This window comes from Orbicella franksi, chromosome 6 (genome assembly GCF_964199315.1).
Source record: "Orbicella franksi chromosome 6, jaOrbFran1.1, whole genome shotgun sequence".
NCBI classification, from domain to species: domain Eukaryota; kingdom Metazoa; phylum Cnidaria; class Anthozoa; order Scleractinia; family Merulinidae; genus Orbicella; species Orbicella franksi.
The window spans coordinates 22,815,598-22,832,821 of record NC_138150.1 but is presented as its reverse complement, the minus strand read 5'-3'; the positions used below and the strand labels follow the sequence as shown (position 1 = coordinate 22,832,821).

The 17,224-nt window shown below is 45.9% G+C and overlaps 3 protein-coding genes across 4 annotated transcripts in view; 2 read left to right on the top strand and 1 right to left on the bottom strand.

Moving 5' to 3' along the window:
* LOC145491384 (ubiquitin domain-containing protein UBFD1-like) overlaps positions 1–17,224 on the bottom strand; it is a 120,166-nt gene that overhangs the window by 55,274 nt on the left and 47,668 nt on the right. The gene's annotated exons all lie outside the window — the stretch shown is intronic.
* On the top strand, positions 6,675–7,299 carry LOC145491395 (uncharacterized). Its single transcript, XM_081470584.1, has one exon. The coding sequence runs from the start codon at positions 6,688–6,690 to the stop codon at positions 7,297–7,299; it is 612 nt and encodes a 203-aa protein (XP_081326710.1). The 5' UTR covers positions 6,675–6,687.
* Positions 6,769–9,850, top strand: LOC145491375 (uncharacterized). Of its 2 annotated transcripts, XM_081470559.1 has the most exons (3): positions 6,769–7,803; positions 7,872–9,010; positions 9,554–9,850. In XM_081470559.1, exons 2-3 carry the CDS (start codon positions 8,348–8,350, stop codon positions 9,845–9,847), a joined length of 957 nt encoding a protein of 318 aa, XP_081326685.1. In that variant the 5' UTR covers positions 6,769–7,803; positions 7,872–8,347; the 3' UTR covers positions 9,848–9,850. The 2 variants fall into 2 exon arrangements, with proteins under 2 accessions (XP_081326685.1, XP_081326684.1); XM_081470558.1 differs by having other exon boundaries at positions 6,780–7,803; positions 7,872–9,635.

Genomic DNA, 17,224 nt, shown 5'->3' with positions numbered 1-17,224 from the left:
AGTAGCGTTGTTTATTAGAAAAACAATAGAACTGTTCACAGCTAGATGAAGTCAGCAATAGTAGAAAAAAAAAATAGTGTTGACGCTAGGTAATTTTTTCTGGACTCACTATAAAATAAGAACTTTAATTATAAGATCATCTCGAGATGGTATGGCAATATTGTTGCCAGCATTGATCATTGTCTCTTCGATTTTGATAACGGAATGGCCACTTAAGATTAATGTCGATTTTAATAGCCATCTAAATAAGAACACAAAGTTGAAGGTAAATAGCTTTACTTTACTTGATACTTGAAACAACCCGACAGCTGATCAAGACAATGAAATTAATTTCCGCGCCTCAGCGTCGAGACCCTCAAAGTCCAAAACGACCTATGTTTTATAGACTATGCGCATAACCAATGCGTGCGTAAATCTTTAGCCTGTCGATTTAACTAAAAGGCAAGGTCTTTCGAATTTAGTTTCAAGTTCCTAGAACTCCAAAATATAACGTCTTCGCTATTCGAAATCAAGCCTATGTAGGTCAAAATCAAAGTCTGCACGGCTCAGTGTCATTAAGTGTCGAGACTCTCAAAGTCAAAAACGACCCATATTTTATTGTGTGCATGTCCCCAATGCATGCGATTATCTTTTGTTAGATTTACCTTAAAGGCAAGGTCTTTGGAATTAAATTTAAAGTCCCTAGAACTCTAAACTCCAATATATACCTGAAGCCTGAAAAAGGTAAAACACAAACAATAAGCTACCGTAAAATTCTGAGAAAACCTTGAAGTCATTATAGTTCACAAGTGTTTTTAGGTCCTAAATTTTTGCGAGATAAATTTCTTACTCTGTTACATTATTATAATGCTTTGATCCCTTACAGGGTCTGGATAATACACAATAGATACAATAGATGTGGCCAACAATAGGGTAAAGTTTGCCAGGATTGTTAACTTCAATTTTGTGGCTGGACACTTTTCAAACTGTGTTAGTATAGGTAATCATACGGTTTCGAGTTCAATTTGGAATTAATTTGCACGAGCGAGTTTTTCAAAAAGCTGAAATTGCACGAGCCGCTTCGGCGAGTGTAATTTCAGCTTTTTGAAAAACTCACAAGTGCAAATTAACTCCAAATTGAACGAGAAAAACCGTATGCAGTGATTACTTATTAATAATACAAACATGAAAAAATTCGCGTGGAGGAAGTGCCGGAAGATCTTTCTTGAAGCCAGTTTTTCTCATTTGAGAAAACGTTTTCAAAGTTTCGGCAAAAAATTTTCATCATCATTTTACGTGATATCATTTTCTTAGAAAAGTTCCTGCTATTGTCTCTCAGTCAATCATAATCCAGAATTTCGATGTGTAATTTGCACTGGTGTTACACTTTTTGCGCTGATGTTACACTTTTTGCACTGGTGTTACATTTGAACTGCACTGCTCTTAGCCAATCAGAATCGAGTAATTTTTTCATGTGTATTATTAAGAAGATAATTCAATTCTGTTGTGAAGCTTGAATGCCTTTCCTACAATACAGATGGATTCAAGGGAGTAGAGAGGTTATAAATAATGTTGTCTTCAATTAACTAATCAACTTGGAATTAAACAATAAAAATTGTATACATTGTTAACCACTTATAGTGTGACTTCTTCAACCAAGGCCACCCTAGAAAAGTTCTTTGCAAATTGACCAATAGTTTGTGTGTTAAAACGATAAAAATGGTATCATCATTACTTCTATGATGTGGAGCTTGCTAAGAGCAATAATTTGTCTGAAGTCTATCATTACATCTAAAGTTTTCATTAGAACATATTTTAGAGAGGGAGGAAGACACATCAGCCTTAGCTGGTTTTCACGCGGGTCCGTTATCCTGGTCGAATTGGAATTTTGAGATGTTGGTTTTTGTGGAGGGAGGAAAACCGGAGAACTCAGAGAATTCGGGAACTCGGAGGAAAACCCTTGGAGCATGGCGAGAACCAACGACAAACTCAACCCACATATGACACCGGGCAGTAGGGTGGGAGGCAAGCACTCTCACCACTGCATCATCCCTGCTCCCCAACTTACACAGAATCGTCAACTTACACAGAATCTTGTCAGGTGGCCTTGGTTAAAGTAGTTGCAATAGATGAAGTTGTATAGCAAATTTTTTTCCCATTAATGTTAATCAATGGTTAGCGATACCACTGCAAATATTAAAGGTTGTTTACTGTTGTGTCAACTTGTATAGGGGGTCTGTATAAGCTTTTAAAAATATATACATCTGTTCACGCCTCATAAATTTTGTGGCTTATAGATCTAACACACATGTTTGCCAGTAAGTGTGTGAAATATCCTCATTTTAAAAACCCTCATGAACTAAAAACCGCAGTGCCTGGGGTAATACAGTGCGGTTGAACGGGATGCTTGACCTTTGCCGGTTACCTCTTTGCACTTTTGCAGGTTGCCCAACCATTCACTGCTAACAAATTTGTACTCCTGGGTGGTAAGAGGAGCTGTGTGAATCAACTCTCTTGCCCAAGAACACAGTGCAAGGATTCTGGCCGAGCTAAAACCCAGACCTGTTACCACAAGACCATGTGCTTCTCATAAAGCCACTGCATTGATGAGTTAATTGTTTAGTAACTTTCTTGTTGTTGCCACTAATGCAGTGTGCTTAAAGGAAACCTCCAGACTGCTGCTACCTTAATGGAAATACGGTCAAAGTTGAAAGGCAAAGCAGTAAACTAAACATGAGTATTGGCCATGAAGTGCCACCATCTTTGATTCTATGACATCACCTCCCCCTCCCCCGCTGCTGTTGCAATGCTACAAAATAGCTAATAGCTATTACTATAATAACAGGGCAGCCTATGACATCATTATTCCCGACATCTAATATGGCATCACAAAGAAAATCCTTATTCAACATGGCTTTGCAGTTTAGTGCTCTTCCCATGTCTTTAAACAAACATATGCATGTAGGTTAGATTACATTTCCAACAAACTTTGGACACATATTTCCTTTTAAAACCATCCAATAATTTACTAAAGAGACTCTTGACGACCTTCAGGTTATAAGTCTGGAACTTCTCTGCTGCTACTGGGTGTCTGTTGAGCCCATGGCCTGTGAATAGAAAACAGCGATACAGAAATTAACCAACTAATCACCAATCTCGTTCCCAGTGGCCACGATCCTTTTGATTACCACCAAGAAATCGAGACCTCTAGGAGAAATTGGAAGGTGAGGCAGCATTAGTTAAAGCGGTTATTCTCTCTAAGCATGTTCAGAAACCCATATTGAAAGTGAACACATGCGTACAATCAAACCTGAACCTGAGGATTTTATAATTTTTTCTTGGTCATTTAATGTTCTTGAACCCAGATAACTGTGTCAGTGTCATGGATCACAGGAATCCCATGCAGACTTAAACTTATCACCAGTGAAATAATCACTAGATAAAATAAAAATACAATGGTAATCTAGGTCTTTACTGTAGGGGTTCATTTTATTGAAGGAAACCTGAAAATAGCAGTTTACTAACATAGAAAAACACCCAAGAGATAATAACAAACCATAAAGGAACAAGGATGGTCAAGGATGGAGAAGATTGACACGGATTACAAACGACGAGCCTGAAAAATTTAGGCTCAATTTTTCAAGATGCACGTACCGTGAAGTAGCTCCTTTAAAGGAGTCTAGTCCAGTTTTCGTACTTCTTCTAAGTTTTTCGTCATGTCTTTCCTCTAACAGGAAATGGATCCGCAGACGATTTGTTGGAAAGGTGGTGCTGTGCTTAATATCCTGGACTCTGCTCAAGAATTGTGATCAGTCAACGAGAATGGATATCGATTGGAGTCAGGGTACTGCGGGAGAGGTCGCCTTTCATTTGGACAACCTGTAGTAAATAATCTTAGGCTACACTGCTCCTGAGGAGTTTTTCCTTGGCTCTGTACAAGGGTGGCCTAGTTTTGAGACTACACGATGATGAAAGTGAAGAAAACGGATGTAAAGTGACTTTAAAAAACTGGAGAAGTGATACGAAATGACTTTCAAAAAAAGCGATATCACAAGTCAAAAGTGTTGCTGAAGTGACTTGAGGTAAGAACAGTGACGTAACGTGATTTTGATAAGTTAAAGGAGCTCCATCACGTTATTTTGAGCTGTTTTTGCAATGTACAAAATTAACTTAAAGGAAATCTGAAAATAGAAGTTTACTAAGATAGAAAAACACCAAAGAGATAATAATAAACCATAAAGGAACAAGGATGGTTAAGGATGGAGAAGATTAACACGGATTACAAATGACGAACTTGAAAAATTTAGGCGAAACATTTCAATTGCAAGATGCCCAAACCGTGACGTACTGTAGCTCCTCTAAAGAAGGAAAGTTGCTTCAAGGTCAGGATAAGAGATTTAGACAGAAACGTCATAGTTTGGGTCTCGTTGACCCCAATTGAAACTCCAGGAAAAGACACTACAAGAATTAAGTAAATAGTCAATGACAGTGCCTCGAATGAAACAAGTTTTCAAGTAGCTAGATTGTAAAATCGTATCGACAGGTCGTCAGACAGCGGTCACTGCATGCGTTTTGTGTAAAAGATTCAAAGCTTTTCCTTCAAACAGAAAACATTTACGCCAGTAGTCCTTACTCGTGTTAAGTATCACAAAATACCAAAGTGTTTCGCTGAGATTCTTTTGTAGTGTGCTGGCATCACATCATTTCAACTTGTTATGTACGGTAGGCTAGCTAGTCGCCTCGGTACTAGGGTGCACGCTAGCCTCGTTATGATGTATATAAAACTAAGAACGACTTTCGAAATAAACGGTTATTTTGTTCTTGTGGTACGTTGTTGTCCACCTGTTGAAACTCAACTGACTTGCAAAGCATATGTTCGTTTAAATATCTGTACTTCAAATGGTAATAAAATTGATGTTTAGGACATCAACCCTTGGACAGAATTGTCCAAGAAAAAAAATACTATGACTATGAAAGCAATGTGTTTCTCCTAGTAGTCGGAACTGGTGTTGAGGACATGACAAGAAAGAAAATCGAGCTCCTGAGCGCGGAACGAGCCAATAGGGAGAAAACCAGAGTGAATCGAGTGAGCGTATTGAAGAATTGGTTCACGCTTAGCGTGCGTATATCGAGTTATGGATGCACGCGGGAAGTTTGAGGAGCACGAAAGAAGCGTAAGAGTTGCTCGAGGCGACAGCCAGGAGCAACTCTAGCTTCTTTGACTTCTTTAGTACGTACCCTCCAAACTTCCCAAGTGCATCCATAACTCGATCTACGCGTAGCTAAAAGCATGAAGCAATTCTTTTGTAACATAGCGGCAACAACTTGGGCGCTAAAACACGTTTTATTTGTGATTGACTACAATTAGTTCTCACGATGCACGGCGAAGGAAAACAAAGGTCATTAGGATCCTAACACGCCACCATCAGTTCAGCAACGGTCGAGCGAAAACGCTTAACCTGGTTTCTAAAATTGTCAATGAAAAATTCGCTTCTTCGAATAACGAAAATGTAGGCAGGCAAGGTCAAAAATACTCGATGAAAATGTAGTCAAACAAATTCAAAATACTCACGTTTAAGTAAACATCTTAGCTTGGCAAAAGTCAAAGGCTCAAAGTAGAGTTTGGATTGTTCAGAATAATATTCACATTGCCGAAACTTAAACAATAGGAACTTGCACTAAACTCGACGGAAATTAATTTTGCAGCTAAATTGAAACTGCACAGGTCATCTCATATAGTACAACAAAAGTAACATTTCTAAGCGTTTTTGTGCAATTTTGCGTTGTAACTAACGTCGCTAAATAAATTTGTTCACAATACGTATGAGTAAATACTACGCATCAATATAAATATAGCAATAATAATCTTCTAAAAATTCTATTATAAGCCAATAAAATGGTCGGAGGATCTGAATGACCTTCGTCACCTGAAACACTCGAATCAGTGGAGTGTGAATCTTCGTCCGCCATTCTGTATTTTCTTTAAAAAAGCACTGATCTAGCAGCCTGGCTGCATACATCTTTCGCCCATGATCTGCCCCAGGGGGGAGGAACTGTTCCTTTCTCACAGGAAATTCAGAAATTGTTTACTGAAACATTGTAAAATATGGAAGCATGGTCAGTTAAAGCACTAAAAGCTGCTCCGATATCTAGAAAACTAGAAATTGCTCAGAATGCAAAAAGTTGCTCGACACACATGTATAATGGGGGTTCTAGATCAAGGCGGTTTGCTGCTTATTTCGCGTCTCGCTTCGCTCGATGCGATTAGCACAAACCGCCTTGAGTCCAGAACCCCCATTATACATGTGTGTTAACTGACCGCGATTGTTTATCTAGGATTATTTTCCAAGTGAACAAGCCGCTTGCTTTGGTATAAAGCAACCATGGCCGCGTCAAGATTTTCATCTGATGTGATAGAGATGTATTACGGTCCTATCTCGCGCGAAAAGAAAGCGAGACTTCGGCCCCCCCATAAGGCCCAGCAGGTTTTGATTTTCAGTTGGGAAAAACCAACTTCAACGAATGGTTTCGTGTGTGGAAAATGGAAGTTCCAGAAGCCTATAAATTCAAAAGCCGACCTTCTGAAATTCGCACAAAAAACGAAATCAAGATTTGCCGAAGTGATAGAAAATGAAATTAAAACCCTAAAAAGCGGAAAAACGCAGTTTGCGCTCAACATTGATAACTAGAGATGGTGAAAAGCAAGAAATGAAGTACTATTTTAAACAGAGAGACCCCGAGGTTTTCAACAGAAACAACGCGGCGACAGTAAATAGCGTATTACGCCGATCCATTGATGAATTCAAAGGCGAAAGAGAAGCCTGGTCCCAAAGAGGCTCAGACAGGGTGGTAGAAGTCGTCTTGGAAGCTTTCGTTAATGTCGCCCAATACCAGCCCTTTCGTGGAGGCAGATACATGCCGCTGCCCAAAAAGCTACAAAACAAAAAAGCGATCATCAACGTCCAAGACCGGGACAACCAGTGCTTGAGATGGGCGCTGCGTGCGGCGTTATTTCCACCGAAAGACGGCATGAACATGTCATGGCCATCAAGATACTCCACGGAAGACGGGCTGAATTTTACAGGAATAGACTTCCCCGTATCACAGATAAATAAGCTAGAAAAGCAAAACCCGCATCTCGCTATAAACGTGTTTGGCTGGGAAAAAGAGCGCGTGATCGTGGATAGGCTCAGCGAAAAAGAGGGAAGCCTCCCGAGAATTAACTTGATGTTGATACAGAACAACGAAAAATCTCATTATACTTTCGTGAGAAGGTTGAACGCTTTGTTGTATGACCAAAGCAGGCATAATAGCAGCTGAAAAGGCCAACAAGGACCGAGCTGCCCAGAGAGGGCGAAAACAAGGTAAAGTTCAAGAACCACCACAAGCAGATGAAAGCGCCGTTCGTGGTGTACGCCGACTTCGAATCTTTAATAAGGAAAGATCCACGGCTGCGCGAAAAAAGGCCAGGAAACGATCAAAACAGAGGTCCACGAGCCCTGCGGTTTTTCGTACATAATTGTGAAAAGCGACGGCCAGACGCACGGCCCGTTCGTGTACTGCGGGAAAGACGCGGTGTACAGGTTTTTGGCGAGCCTTCAGTACCACGAAAAGTTGATGAGGGCGGAGCTGGCCGACAAAAAGCCGCTCGTGATGACGCCGGAAGACTGGCGTTGATACAACAGCGCGACCGAATGTCGCATCTGCAACGAAAGTCTGGTAAAGGCAGAGTTTCGAGACTCGTTCGACGTGCACGACCCCAACACCGGCGAGTACCACGGTCAAAGCCACAAAAGGTGCTATTACCAGGACAGGAATGGGTTTGTGGGGCCTCTGTGAGAGAGAGAGAGAGAGAGAGAGAGAGAGAGAGAGAGAGAGAGAGAGAGAGAGAGAGAGAGAGAGAGAGAGAGAGACACCCCAAAGTTCCCGACAGCGTAGACTGCATATTTTGCAAAGCGCCGCTGTTGGTGAAAAATTACAAAGACTCGGTGAAAGACCACTGCCACATCACAGGGAAATATCGGGGGGCTGCGCACAATGCCTGCAACCTGAAGCTCCGCCTAAACTCCAAAACGCCAATTCCAGTGGTCTTTCACAACTTGCAAGGATATGACGGACATCTCCTGATGAAGGCCATGGCGCGGGTGTAGGGAGAAATAAGCTGCACCCCGAACAACACAGAGAAATACCTCTCCTTTTCACTCGGAAACCTGAAGTTCATAGACAGCTTAAATTTCATGATGAGCAGCTTAGACGCGCTAGTTAAGGGCAGCGCACCAGAAGACATGAAAATAACAGAAAAAAAACCTACGAAGATACCGGAAAGAGGAAGCTGCTCCTGAAGAAAGGGATTTATCCTTACGAATACATGGACGGCTTTGAAAGGTTCACCGAGACAGAGCTCCCGGCCAAACAAGAGTTCTTCTCGAAGCTGGCCGGAAAAGGGATAGCTGATGAAGAGTACGCCCACGCGAAGAAGGTCTGGGCCGAGTTCGGATGCAAAACCCTCGGCGACTATCACGATCTATACGTGAAAACCGACGTCGTGCTGCTGGCAGATGTGTTCGAAAACTTCCGAAAAGTCTGCATGGGGAGGTATAGGCTAGATCCAGCACATTATTACACAGCCCCCGGTCTGAGCTGGGACGCGCTGCTGAAAAAGACCGGCGTAGAGCTGGAGCTTTTGAAAGACCTGGACATGCACCTGTTCTTCGGAAAAGGCATGCGGGGCGGCATCTCGATGGCGAGCAAGTGGTACGCGAAGGCCAAAAACCCGCGGGCCGCCGACTACGACCCCACCAAGCCGCACAAATTCATAACGTACCGGGACGCAAACAATCTGTACGGCTGGGCCATGAGCCTGCCGCTGCCCAAAGGAGGCTTCAAGTGGAAGAGAGTGATGCCCACCCAAGAGAAAATCATGAAGCTGAAAGAAAACTCCCGGATAGGATGGATCTTAGAGGTGGAATTGGAGTATCCCGAGGAGCTCCACGAACCCCACAACAGCTACCCGCTCGCGCCAGAGGAAAAGGTGATCGGGGTTGAGCAGATGTCGGGTTACCAAAAAAGAATGATGGAAGACCTAGAACTGAACTTTCCGAAAAGCGAGAAACTGGTGCTCACGCTGGTGGACAAAAGCAATTACGTCGTCCATTACAAGAATCTGCAGTTTTACCTCAGCCAGGGGATGCGTTTGAAAAAAGTCCACCGGGTGATCGAGTTCGACCAGGAGCGGTGGATGGAGCTCTACATCCGGATGAACACGGAGTTCAGGAAAGAAGCGAAGAGCGAGTTCGAGACCAACTTCTACAAATTGATGAACAACTCGGTGTTCGGCAAAACCATGGAAAACCTGAGAAACCGCGTCGGCGTGAAGATCGTCCTCAGCTGGGAGATCGACAAGATCCGCCGCCTGGTGGCCAGCCCCTCGTATGCAAGACACGAGATATTCGGAAACGACCTGGCGGGCATCCACATGCACTAAACGAGGCTGCTCTTGGACAAGCCGATCTACACCGGCATGACGATCTTAGAGAACAGCAAGATTTTGACGTACGACTTCGTCTACAACCAGATGAAAGCCCGTTACGGGCAAAAGTGCGAGCTGATCTACACAGACACCGACAGCCTGCTCACGGAAATAGAGACGGACGACGTCTACCGAGACATGGCGGAAGACCTCGTGCTGTACGATACAAGCAGTTATCCCAAAGAGCACCCCCTCTACAGCAGCGAAAACAAAAAGGTGCTGGGGAAGATGAAAGACGAGTGCGCGGGAAAGGTGATTGATGAAGCGGTGGCTATACGGCCAAAAATGTATTCCATCATGGAAGAAAAAGAAAAAATGTCAAGAAAGCCAAGGGAGTAAAAAACAGCGTGGTAGAAAAAGAGATCCAGCATGAGCAATACAAAGAGGCACTGTTCGAGGAAAAGCAGTTCTGGCACGGGATGAACATCTTGCGAAGCGAGGGCCACGAGATCTACGGCATGCGCGTGGAAAGGTCTCGCTGTCGGCGTGCGACACGAAGCGGTGGATAGCAGAAGACGGCGTGCACACACCGGCATACGGACACAAAGACATCATCAGGCACGGACTTGTTCGGGAGGAAGCTGCGTATTTGGAGGCACAACCAACAGCTCTTTGCGAACAAAGCCGCGCTTAGGCCCCTCGGACAAATAATAGACAACAGGTTCGTTCGGTTTAGTTACAGCTCTTTCAAGATGGTATACTTTCAAAGACCATACTGGGTCTGTGGCTCTTTTAGTCCCCCCTTCAAGTTCGCCCGGCTGATACAAATATCTTACATTGATGAGTGGAGGGAATTTTTTCTTTCAAGCCAACAGGTCTGGAATACATTGTAGAGGGTTTGGAGGTGACAGATTTCTCTTTGTCGAGGAAAAGGTTGTTATTCATCGAGGTAGATGCAATAATAAAGTGTATTATCGTTTGTCTCACGATGTAGTCACTTGAGATGTAGATCGCGACGTTTCGACTGCTTACTGCTCGTCTTCTTCAGGCGATAAGGTCGACTGATTGCACGGTATCATTTATATCACAAAGGTCGGCTGTGATTGGTGCATTTCGATCCTCCTATTGTTCCATTGTTCCGGCGAGTAGCTGTTCCCTCAGTGGTGCGCTGTTGTACCGTTCTCCTGTTGCTGTGTTTCTTGATCGTGGGTATCCATGCTTCAGGAATTTCAATTCCACTATCCCTGTTGATATTATTAGGGTTAAGTCTTATGTGAATAGCTTCCTTGACCTTACGTGTGTACCAGTGAGGATCTCGATCAATAAACTTAACCTCATTCCAGATAGGATAGTGGCCGGTCTCGTGGGTTTGTTTAGAAACGGCGGAGGTCTGGGTACGGGCGAGTCGTATATCCCTATCGTGTTCTTTGATCCTCTCCTGCATAGATCTCCCTGTTTCCCCGACGTAGACTTTACCGCACTCGCAGGGAATCCTGTAGACAACACCACCTTGTTTAGCCGGGTTGACGGTGTCCTTTGGTCGCACTAAGTGTGACCGAAGTGTCGTGTCGGACTAAAAGACGGTGCGAATGCCTTGTTGTTCTAGGCAGCGGCGGAGAGACTCCGAAACTTCTTGGACATAAGGTAAAACGGCGGTGGATTTAAATTCCGCGACAGGCTCTCTTCTTGGGGTTGTTCGTGCCTTTGTGATCTTCTGTACAAAAGAGGAGGGATATCCGTTAGAAACAAGTACAGATGACAGATGTTTCTTCTCTCCAGCGATTACTGATGGTTTGGTCACGAGACGTTTAGCCCGGTCGTACAGACACTTCACAATACCGCGCTTTACTGACTAAGGCTGGTGTGAATCATACGCTAGGTAATGATCAGCATGTGTTGGTTTCCTGTAGACACTGGTGGTAAGGCGGCCATCAGCTTCTCTGTAAACTGACGTGTCGAGAAAGGCGATCTTGCTGTTGTTCTCGATCTCCATGGTGAAACGGATTGATGGTTGTTGACTGTTCAGGTGTTGCAGGAAGACGTCAACTCTATCCCGATCCAGGATGGTGAAAGTAGCATCTACGTAGCGTTTCCAGATCTTAGGCTTGCAAGGTACGGACTCTATTGCTTGTTCTTCAAATATCTCCATGTAGAGATTAGCAATAACCGCGGATACAGGGCTCCCCATGGCTGCGCCGTCTCGTTGTTCGTAAATCGATCCGTTGTACTGGAAGTACGTAGATCTTAATACGAAATCCAAGAGGTCCACGATTTGAACTGGTGTAAGTGTCGTGCGGTCAGCCAGGCCTGCGTCGTTCTCCATTTTTTGTAGCGCAGCTTGTCCGGCGCCCTCGATCGGTACGTTGGTAAACAGTGACTCTACGTCGAAAGACACCATGATCTCGTGGTCCTGGATCTTATTAGATTTCTCTTTGATTGCGACAGCTGGTTTCTTTCCCGATAAGACTAGTGACTTCGCCGTTAAGAGCAGTAACAACGTCGGGGAGCCTGTTAACCCAGGCAGTCGACGGCTGGCCAGAAGGCGGCAGCATTTCTACGGCATCCTGATGTCCAAACAAGCGCTCAGCGAGCGTGCAGTTGAAACGCTCCACGATAGTTTGGTCTCTGTGAATTTCAGGGCGTCCGCGGCGATTAGCGGTTTTGTGGTTTTCCATTTCTTTGGTCACGCTTCCCATGAACTCGCGCCCAGGGTCGACCTGCAGCAGCTGAGGCCAGGTCAAAGGGCTACGCTTGTAAATCGATTGAAGAGCTTTCGCAACCTTAGCGGAGTCTTTGGAGGTCAGAGGCTCAGCCTCCTTGTAACGGCTGACGACGTCGACAACAGTCAGCACGTATTTGTAAATTTTGCGCCCACCAGGGAGCTTGTCGTGAGGTAGAAAAAGAAGGTCCGCTTGGTGGACCGCGTTAGGCGACGATGCGTCGAATTTGGGACGAGGAATGTAGCGCGGCGCGGGGAGATTGATCTTCCAAAGGGCTTGTTTGATGAGCCACTACTTGGCGGTTTCTTCAGGGGCTTTTGCGGCGTCCGCTAATTTTTTGATGGCAGCGATGCCTTTCCAGTAGCCCTGGGGGCTGTAGTAGACTTTGACAAACTTGGCGTCCATTTATATCACCAAGGCATTTATTCAAACTGAAAATGCAAGCATTTTCAAAGAAAACGGAAAGCTGCGTAGCCGAGAGCGAGCGCGCTGCCGCCCACAAAAAGCAGCTCGCCTTGTTTTTGTTGCTCACTGGGTTGATAAAAGTCAGCGAACCGAGGTTCTTTGGGCGGGGTGATTTGTTTGTCTGGGTGGGCTGCGTATCCACAGGAATGCTTCAACTAGTCGAAGCAGGGGCTTGCATCTCGTCCAAACGAGTTTGGGCAACGACTGGTTGAGGCGGGGCAGGCTGTGGATTGAAAATCTTTTTTATCTCTTCGCGTTTGTAGTAGAGGCTAATGATGGAAACAAAAATGCTGATTATGCTGAGCCATTGAGTTGTCGTGACAACGTTTGTCGTGTCTTCATTGGTGGAAGCGGCCGCCTCTTCGTTTGGGGGCGCCTTGGGGCGATTTTGGCTTGGAACGAGGCCAGCAGCTTCAGCGGCTTCAGCGGCTTCTTTCTGTGCTTCGCGCGCCTGTTTTGTTTTCGCAGCAACGGCTTTTCCCGCAGCCACCCGCTTCGGGTTTTTGGCAGCCACAGGTGTGGAGGTTGGTATTTTTGAAGTCACTTGTGCCTGCTCGGCAGCCGGAGGCCCAAACTTGTTTGGGCGGCCGCAGTTTGAGTGGTTTATGAATCTGCCATTATTTTATTCAACAAAAATATATAATTGAGGAATGCTAACCAATTATTCAGCTCGGCTTGCCGAGCAATCAGCAGTTTGCTCAACAACTTTGGGCGCGGGTACTTCATCAACACCTTCAAGCGGATCATCACGGCGCAGTGGACTGAAATCGATATTTTTTTGTCGTGATCAGTGCCTAATTGGCCACCGCGAGCAGCCGTCCACATCTCAAGACAAGGCCGCCTGCCAGGGCAGACAGCTCTTTAGTAATTATATAGTCGTTTTTCAGCTCATTCTGCAAAGCGTCGGCATCTTTGACCCGCACCACCATGTCGACCGCTTTCGTGGCCAACATCAGGAAGCTTTCAATCAAAGTTTCAGTGGTCTTGGCGCCCATGTACGTCTCGTATCTTTTGTAGTGCTTTTCAACCTCTTTGTCAGTAAAGCGCTTCACCTGCTCTTGTGTCAGGTGCACGCCAACGGCTTCGTTTGCTTTGCCTGTGGAAACAAGAATTGCCAGCTGTTCACGCATGTTTGGCTGAGCAAGCGCGTTGCCGCTTCCACCGCCAGGAGAGCCTGAGGGCTCGGTTTCCATCATCTGCATGACTTCTTGAAAAGCTTTGGCTTCATCAGCGTCCATCTTTCGTCTGCGTGTGGTTTTTTTAATACGAAAATTCGATCTCGTAAGGGTGCGAAGAGAGAACACCAGGTTGGAGAACTTGCGCTCTTTCAGCCTTGCAATCAGCTGCTTGAGGTCATCTTGGGAAAGCTCACCCGCGTATTCTTGAAAGATGGCCTTCGTGGACTTGGCCGAAGGGGTGTAAAACAGCACGATGGCCGCCACATTTTCACGGAACGGTTTCGCGATGCTGGAGAGCTGCTGGGTCAGCACCCACACGCTGATGTTCGCGTGGGGGGCAGAGAAGCCAAGCTTCACGAGCTCGCCGGTGCGCCCTTTCACGTCTTTGGAGGCCGCACAGTCATCAAGGACTATCAGCGTGTTGGCGCCTTCAAAAACGAAACTCGCCACTTTTAACCAAAACTCCACTTCGTGCTGCTGGCAGATGATAACAAACAGCCGCGGATCTCTCTCAGCGAAGCGATACAGGGTCTTGTTATGAGCGAACGTCGGGAAGATGAGCACGACGAAATAAAACCGGCCTCGGAAAGGGCCGCAGAGCTTGTCCACGAGGAACCACGTTTTGCCTGAGTTGGTTGGCCCCACGATGAGTGTGTTGAAGGGGATGTTGCCGGGGTCCATCAAAACTGCACGGTGTCTAGCCCTCTGCCTTGGATGCTGAACTGGGCGTCGGAGACCACGAAGATATGGCAGTTCACGTCGCCTGCGCCGGTTGTCTTCCGCTCGATTTCCAGCTGGACGCCGTCGGTGGTGTTCACAAGCCGCGTTCCGCTGCCGTGCATCGTTTGATCGGCCATTGAGCGCAGGTCGATCAGCAGCCCGAACAGGTTACCGGTGTAGAACTTTTTCAGGGTCATGTGTTTGGTTTTGCTTTTTCCTTTTACAAAGAAGCGGCTGGCTTCGGCCCACATGTCTTGGCTTTCGATGCCTTCGTTGTACAGCATGTTCGGCGAGCCGTTGATGGTGACGCTGACTTTGGTGATTTCAGGGAAGATGGATTTTTCCGAGTCCCGGGCGCCTGCGGTAAAAGGCTCCACGAAAAGCAAGAGGATCCCTTTCAAGGACCGTCTCTGGGCGTCCACTTTGATGTTCAGCCGCGAGGCCGTCTCTTTTATGAAGGACACGACTTTGTGGCGCATCACGTGGTCATAAGCGAACTCTTTGCCGGCCTGATACACACTGAGCGCGTCGGCTCCGAGGAACTTCCTGCGGATCATTTCGTACTCGAGCTGGATGTTGGTCAGCTTGTATTTCAGCTTAGTGGAGTCCGAGCCCCTGACCACCTGTGAAGAAGGGGCGAGCGTTACTCCGAACACGAGGTCGTTGTTCAGGGCTTGGGGGTAGAACACGCCGTGGTCGGTCAAAAATCTGGTGGTCGAGCCTAATGTAGTATTTTGTTCCGAAGATCTCGTTCAGCGTGTTTTCAGCGTCGACGCCCGACGTTTTCTTGTCCCCGGCTTTGGAGCGTATCTTGCATAAGGCTTCGCTCTGGATCCCCTCCGGCACCATGTTGTCGCGTCGTTCGACCGGGAGGAACAAGTCTTCGAACGTTTTGTAGATGTCGTACCCCACCGTGTCTTGCAGGTGTGGCCCGCGAACTTCACGACCAGCTTGTCGACCAGCGCCCGTGTGACGTTCTGAACGAGGAAGTTTTTGGCGTGCCCGCCCTCCAGGTCGATGTCAAAGCGCAGCGCCAGCGTGCCAGGGACCAGCACTTCGTGTTCGTTCAGCTTGGGCACCGAAACGTACAAGGTCTCGCCGGGGACGGCTTCGGTGCGGTTAAAGGTGATGCATTTGACGGCACGCGGCGCCTTCATGGCCCGCAAAGTTTTCGCCATGTATGTTGGAAGCAGCACGTGTGGAATTTCGCCCGGTTTTTCTCTCTTCATCGTCATGCATCTCGGCCGTCGTATAACCAGCCGAGATTATTTTCTAATTTAAAAAAAGAACGTGCTTGAAATATACTGATGGCAGAAGGCGGCTATGAACACCCTGTCTATGACCCCCATCAATATGACGATGGCTATGACCCTGGCGATTATGATAGCAGGGGCGAGGATGACAGCGGGGGCGTAGATGATGGGGGGGGGGGGGGCGTGGATGATGGGGGCCGCGTGGATGATGGGGGCCTGGATGATGGGGGGGGGCCGAGGATGATAGCGAGGGCGTCAACAAAACCACACCTTTTGTTCCAACCTCTGCATCTACCCCAGGCCTTCTAGTGTAGAAGAAATTAAAATGCAAACGATGCAAAAATAAAAGATCGGGCTGCCTGACACCAAGACCTCTTTCGGTGGAAGAAAAGGGGACTCCACTGAAGAGATTGAAAGAAGGCTAAATGCTTTAAAAAACAAAAACACAGGTTTGCTTTATTTAACAAAAATCGATCCTCGTGAAAACCTTTTAAGCGAGGAAGAAAATTAATCAAAGCCTGGTATCCCAACGCCAACGTTGATGAACTGGTAATCACATTTTCCAACAAAAAAAGCCGATGGATATTGTAGTTGTGGGCCCGAAGGGTGGAGAGTACAAAGTAGCTTTAGATGATGGCAGCGGTTTGCGGAAAGACTTCTTAAGTAAAACATTCGTCAAAAAAATTCTGGGGGATAGTGCTGTAAAAACACTGCTGATATTCGAAAACGGCAAAAAGAACTAAATGAATCTCGAGAGCGAGAGCGAAAAGCAAAACAAAGTTTAAATGAACAAAATGAAGTGGTAATGTCTCTAAATGAGAAGTTAAATAAAGAAAAAGCCAAGATTGAACAACTCAAAGACCAAGGGCCAGAATATGAAGCAGAACTTAAAAGGAAGAAACAACTGACAAAGAATTTAGAAAAAGTTTTACAAGACGCAATAAAAGAAAGAAAAGAACGTGAAAAAAAAAGTAAAAAATCTGGACAATGAAGATGAAAAGAATATCCGCCTTGAAGCAAGTATTGCGGAAGAGAGAAATAAAACAAATGCGCTGGAAGAAACCCTTAACAGAACCAAAGCGTTAGATGCCCTGAGAGAGCGAGAAAGCAAGCTGCTACGTAAAAACGTAGAAGCCCAAGAGACCCTCCAGGCTTTAGATGCTTCGCCCTTTGACAAAGCCGGTGCAGAAGAAAGAGTGGCAGAAATAAACGAGGAGCTCGCGCGTTTGTAATCCCAGATTGAGGAAAGAGAAATAGCGCGCCCTCTCTCCGAAAGAATCAAAGATATTTTCAAAAAATATGGTGTGACGGTGGCGGCCGTCTTCTTGGCTGCCGGAGTCACGATCGGGGCTGTCGTCGGTTCAGCTACTAATGCTTTGAAAGCCACCGGCAGAGCTTTGGGAGCCGGCCTCAAAGAAATAAGCGCGAAGCTGGGGTCCA

What these genes read in the sequence shown, in the direction of transcription:
- LOC145491395 (XM_081470584.1), top strand. Translation starts at nt 6,688, where the DNA reads ATGAAGTACTATTTTAAACAGAGAGACCCCGAGGTTTTCAACAGAAAC.
- LOC145491375 (XM_081470558.1), top strand. Translation starts at nt 8,348, where the DNA reads ATGGACGGCTTTGAAAGGTTCACCGAGACAGAGCTCCCGGCCAAACAA.